This window comes from Aquila chrysaetos, chromosome 19 (genome assembly GCF_900496995.4).
Source record: "Aquila chrysaetos chrysaetos chromosome 19, bAquChr1.4, whole genome shotgun sequence".
NCBI lineage: Eukaryota > Metazoa > Chordata > Aves > Accipitriformes > Accipitridae > Aquila > Aquila chrysaetos.
The window spans coordinates 5657196-5663195 of NC_044022.1; the positions used below are offsets into that span (position 1 = coordinate 5657196).

Genomic DNA, 6000 nt, shown 5'->3' on the forward strand with positions numbered 1-6000 from the left:
CTTTCAGCACATTTACAGATGGTAATAGATTAGAAGCAATGACATCCAGCTCCATTTGGCAGAGCTGGTAGAGCTTCAATCCAGAGGGACCTTGAGAAACTTGGGACTTGTGTCAATAGAAACTCCTCAGAGTTCAACAGGAGCAGTGCAAAGCTGATGCGTTGCTGTAGGATGGCATCCTACTGCCTACATAACAGCCATGCAGGAAAGGATCTGGGCTTTACTATGAGACTTCAGTGAGAATTTAATGCGAGTCAGGCAAACCATATACTGGAGATGTGTTAGGAGCAATGTGACTGGTGGTCGGAGGGTAGTTATTATTCCCTTTCTACTCAACGTTGGTGAGGCTGCCCCAGAAATGTTGTCCCACTTTGGGACCCCCAGTTCAAGAGGTCATTGAGAAACTGGAGAAAGTCCGCTGGAGTGCTGCCAAGATGGTCGGTGGCCTAGAGCGTATGATCTGCAAGGAGATGCTGAGGGACACGGGTTTGGGTGGTCTGGCAAAGAGGTGGCTTAGGAGAGTTCTAAAACCAGCCTGCACTTACATGAAGGGGAACGACAAAAAAATGGAGCCAAACTCTCCATGTTAGTGGCAAGCTATACAGAAAAAGCCCGGTCTTCACTGGAGTGAACAGGTTTGTCTCTTCGGGGGCCTGAAGGAGGGTCATGGAGCAGACCTCTGTGGTGGACCTCTGACCACCCGCTCCAGCCGACAGCTCACTGCCTTGCTCTGCCTTGGGTGGCCCCAACCAGCTCCCTCCGAGCCAGTGCCCAGGCACTGCTCTGGGAACAACTCATTCCCCAACTTGTCCCCAAAAGACAGCGTGGACAGGGTGGTGCGAGGGTCCTCCCACATGACCTTTAACAGGACCGTGTCACGCATTGCACCCTAAAATGCCTCCACAAGCCTCGTGCAAGACAACACAAAGCCTGTTTTGCATTATAAAAATACCACTCTCGTGGGCTCAAACACAGCTTTCAAATAATTTTGGATATTGTGAACTGCAGGGGGGGAAAAACTGTAAAAGGGAAAAAATTGTCATTAGGGACCTGAGTATCCCAGAGGGCCCAGAAGAGACCCAAGACTGAATGCTATTTTATGTAGACCTACATAATCTAGGGACAATTAGCTTTAAGCAGAGTGGATATGGACCAGTCCACTGGGCCCTGGGACTGGGATTTAGTCACCAGCCCTCTTTCAGCTGGCAGCATAGGCACAAGCGAGGAGACTGACAGTCGACTGCCAGGGGAAGCCTCCCCCATGGCTATAAGTCACGTCCCCCAGCTCAGCTCCCTTCTAGGAGGACACTGAAGACCAAGGAGGGCACAAGCAGTGAAAGGTGGAGCCCACCGTGTTACCTCCACGTAAGTAAGAAGCTTTTACAATTACCAGCTCCCTTTGTACAGCTCGGAAGCACGTGTCTGTGCAGCGTGGCGGGGAGGAGAAGTGACCTCTCCTTACCTCTCCTTCTCTGCTGTGTCCACGTGAAGGTGGACCCATGAAAGTGCCAGTTTCCTCCTGTGTTTTCCCCTTACTGTGCGAGAGGATGATGCAGGCAGCAAGACAGCTCATTGCCCAGATTAAAATAACTCGGTTCTGCTTCAGGTCTTGCTTGTATTTTATCAGCTTCGTATCTGAACATCTGATTAACAAAGGCAAATGGACTATAACATCTTCTAAGCAATCTTGCTCAGAAATCCCTGAAACAATCCAAAGCCAGGGAAAACAATTCATCGCATCTGATGCATCAGTTCTTGGAATTTTAGCTATATTAGGCAATACCTCTTTGTGCACTCAAATTAGCCTAATTGCATGCATATTTATTGTGCTCTGTTCTTTAGTATCTAGGCAAAATCAAAGTAGGCTGTTTCACTACTGAGATGGCAATTTTGCATAAGAAATATGCACAGTTTTACATCAGACCAATAACGCTATTCCATTATTCAAAACCAGAGCTAAAATTAGCAGTCACCTCAACAATCAAACGCTTATTTTATCTTCAAGGTGTGAGCCCGAATTAGCACAGACCTCTGCCTCCTATCAATAGCCCTTAATTCTAGATAGGCTCTTCTACGCCAAGATCATTGGCATGACATAGGCACGTGAGATTCAGATTACTTCTTACGTTTGCATCTTCCTATTTAAATACTAAAGGGACTCCAGAAGTCACATTCCATCTGCATCCATTTGCTATGTGCCGGAAAACTACATAAAACTCCAGATCTGACATTTTATATATCTTTTTAATAGCAAATCACTCGCTGGTACCTGTTGAAAGGAAAATGGAGTCAAACCCACCTTCAGAATTGCACCTGCTTGTGCTCACTCCAGAAGCACCAGTGCTTTCTTGAGGCCCTCCTTAATATTATACGGCATCTTTCCCTACATTGGGTGGCCGAGGGATGGGGAGCCCCCAGCACAGAGCAGGTGCTGTAGCTCATCTGCACATTCTAAATAACAGCCAAAGCCTTGTTGTGCAACAGCCACAAAATGGTCCATTAGGAGGTCTTTTAATAGGCCTATGTGAGCAGCACTTGGACAGATGGAAAAATTCCCTCTTGACCAACGCTGTGTTTTAAGCACCCTTAGTCTGCAGGGACATTGCCACTTGAATGGGATACTGGGCACCTTGAAGAATGCAATAAACCCAAACAAAGCTCTCTGGTTTAGCCTCTATACGCTGTCTGAGACATGAAGGGGTGAGAGAAAGGGTAAAAAAAATCATAGTTCTGATATAAAATCCTCAAATGTCCCTCCTGCCTGTGCTGACGGAGTGGTTACTTCATGTCTAAAGCCCAGGCCAGCTTTTTCCCAACTCAGTTTAGAGGTGGGTGGAGGAAATGTGGCTGCTCAGAGATGGTGAAGAATGACGAAATACTGTAAATCTGGACCATGGACTTGTCTCCTTATTGCTGGGGTGCACAGACTAAGGGGGGGCCACCCAAGATGGGGGCTTCACGCAGGGTGATTCCTCCCTGTGAAGGAGCAAAATGGTCAGATGTGCCTCCTTCTCTTCACGGTCCGTAGAGGATGCTTTGCTCGGAAGCTGCTGAGATGTCTCGGTTCAGGTGAGGGCAGGACCCAGGGCTAATTCCTGGGGGCTGGGGGGGCAGCTGCCCCCATCACTGGCGCCAGGCACGATGGGGTGACAGCCAGGCTTTTTCCTTCCCAGCAGCTGAATGCAACTCACCTATTTTCACCCAAATCAGCCTAATCGCATCCATATTTATCGCCTGCTGTTGCGTTACTGGTAGGCAACACCTCCTTAGCTGCTTTAGACCCTATGGGGCTGCCAACAGCACGCTGCTGTCGCTGTGGTTTCTCCGAGATCTCTGCACTCCTCGGGCTTCTGCCAGTTCTGTCTCCTAGGGTTAAAGAGACCTTTGACTTTTTAATATCGAAAGAAATGGTATCAGTGGGAAATCTGCTCGCTGAGCATGGTTCGGATCAAACCGTGTTCTTAAAGGCTCCTGGAAGGTTTCAGGGCTGTGAGCCCCAGACAACAAGCACATCGCTTTGCCTGCGCTGGGATTTGTTTGCAGGAGGGGAAGGAAGTATCAGCTGCAGGACCGGAGTTTGTAATTCACCTCACTGCCCCAGCCGGGGGAGAGTTTAGTCCCCTCTTCTCAGAGCTGCTCCCAGAAACAATATTTGCTGATATTGGATTACCATCCCAAGGGGGGGAAATTACTATGAAATGTTTACAACGACCATTTGAAACCTGAGAAGAGGATGTTTTTAGTAACGGGGAAAGAGCCAAATACCTTAGAAGAGAAATATTCCAGCTTCAAGAATTAATTACCGCTTCCTGGTAATGCAGGTTGACAAATAACCTTGCGCAATTTCCTGGACAGATACATTTTAATGGCAATATTCTGCACAGACCAAGAGCAAAATGGAGTTTGCTGAACGATGACCCCACAAGCCTGGGCAGATGCCTTTGCCCAAGCACTTACCCAGCAAAGCCCAAAGGATGAGGCGTGGGGCTAAAGCAGCCACCTATACACAGCAGCTCACACCATGAGGGCCTCCGGGTGAGGACTTCTCCTATGGGTGGTTATGTTCAGTCAAGAAAGGAAAACACGGCTAGCAACCAACCAAGTGCATTTTTAAAAACGGCAGCTGTAACATCTATGGAGCTCTAGAATCATTATGCAAACTTTACTACATAGTTTTTGAATTGTAAATCAAGTATCATAGGCCAGCGAAATGGATGCTTAGTTTCTGTATCCTAATTTTTCTTTTGGTACTGTGGGAAGATAGTACATAACTGGTTATGCTCCACAATATACACTGGCATAATAAGTCACAATATGCATTTATACTTCTTTCAGTCAAAAGCATCAAGCAATGAATGTAGTAAGAAACCTTCATAAACCGATTATCTCAAAACCATTTTCAATAAAAAGGCATTGCTTTCTCCTTTTTTTAGACAGGTGGAAAGAGGAGAGCGGTGGAAGAGCGAGTGTGAGAATCAACGGGGTTTTCTGGAAGTCTGAATTGTCAATAATTACCCCAAATCCAAGCTGAGCTGCTGTTTTGTGAGCCATGCTCTAACTCATAATAAGCTTTTCAGGGATGTCACTCTGAAGGTACCTCGGGAAGACAGCTCTTTGTAGGATTGCATGTGCCTCAGTGCAGTGATGCAGCGACAGCATCACCCCAGGAGATATTGCTCCTAGAAGGACAACTGGCTTTGGATCCTGGCTTTAGGAGCAACTGAAGAGATCGTGCCGTCTCACCAGTGTGAATCACCAGCAGTCACATGCCAAGTGCAACAACTGCTGCAAAAGGTCAACTTTCCCTAAAGGACTTTATCCCGAACCTATTCAGACCTTCCTAAATAAGCAGCAGCTTCACCAAAAGCTATGAAAGTCCCCCAGGACTAAAATTGTTTTCTAGGAGGCCCAAGCATGGGATGCAGATTTATTTCCACTCATCCGTCCATCCAAACCTCGACCGCTTTTGCTCCCTGTCTGAAGCTGGAACCCAGCTCTTGCCCACAGTGTGAACGTGGTCCTTCTTGTCCACGGTCCATCTCGTCCACGGTCCTTCATCTGAACAAACCACAGAAATACAGCATGGACCTGCGGCACTGACCATCCCGTGTGCTGATAGCCAAGACCCTGGCAAGAGGCAGCAAGGAAGCAGCCTGGGTCCCAGCTGCTTCAGCAGGGCAGAAAACAAGGGGACATCCATAAAGCCTTTTGAAGAAAACATCCCTATCTCTGTCTAGGGATCTGCGGCTCCTGAACTGAAGCGCATGGAACAGGTTGATGGCAGCAGCTATTTTAAAATTCATGAAGTCTTAAAGCATTACTGGATGATTTCAGTGCTGGGAGATAACTAGACAAAATAGCCCAACAGGGGGGAGATGCTGATGTAGTAGCAGCCATAATAGGGCGTGATGCCGCACACAGCCCTGCTTCTGAAAACCCACTCATCCGTCTTGTCAGGGGAAATTGCTGTGATTCTGTTTCATAGTGGAGGTGGTGGGAGGAAGGAGGCAGACGCGTATTTTCTTCTGATCAAGGAGAAAGGCCAGGCTACGCCCCACTTACCCTCCTGAAGCTGCCCTGGCCTCTGGGTGAAGGGCTTAGAGACTGGTGATGGCAGGTATTCTGTAGGAAGAGCGTGAGTGGCCATGGCCCAAGAGAAACAAGGCTTTGGAGCTCCTCTGCTAGCACTTGAGATGCTTTTCCCTCCCTGCTCCGCTGTGCCCCTCTTTGCCTGCTCACCCAGGACTGAAGAAAACGCAGGGGCAAAATGAGCTGGGAGCCAGTGGGCTCCTCCTGCACCAGCCCGTCAGGGTTGCCCAGGCTGAAAACTTCTGGGGGAAAGTAAATCTGTGCCAGCCGGGGCAAATCCTGACAAACAGCTTAAATGCCTAATTTATGTACTTGTACCCAAAAGAGTTATCCAGAATGCCCCAGCCCAGCTGGTGCCTTAGACCGGAGGCAGGTCAGAGCAGCCCTCCCTCCCTGCCGTGGGCATGCTTT

At 48.3% G+C, this 6000-nt stretch overlaps 1 protein-coding gene across 1 annotated transcript in view; it reads right to left on the minus strand.

Moving 5' to 3' along the window:
• The window catches only part of GTF3A (general transcription factor IIIA), a 68706-nt gene extending 63059 nt beyond the window's left edge, over positions 1 to 5647 (minus strand). Inside the window, exons 1-2 of the mRNA XM_030043263.2 lie at positions 5563 to 5647; positions 4956 to 5058 (exon numbers count right to left, since the gene is read on the minus strand). Of these exons, the coding sequence (XP_029899123.1) occupies positions 4956 to 5058; positions 5563 to 5647 (188 nt within the window). The remainder of the gene's footprint in view (positions 1 to 4955; positions 5059 to 5562) is intronic.
• Between the last annotated feature and the right edge of the window lie 353 nt (positions 5648 to 6000).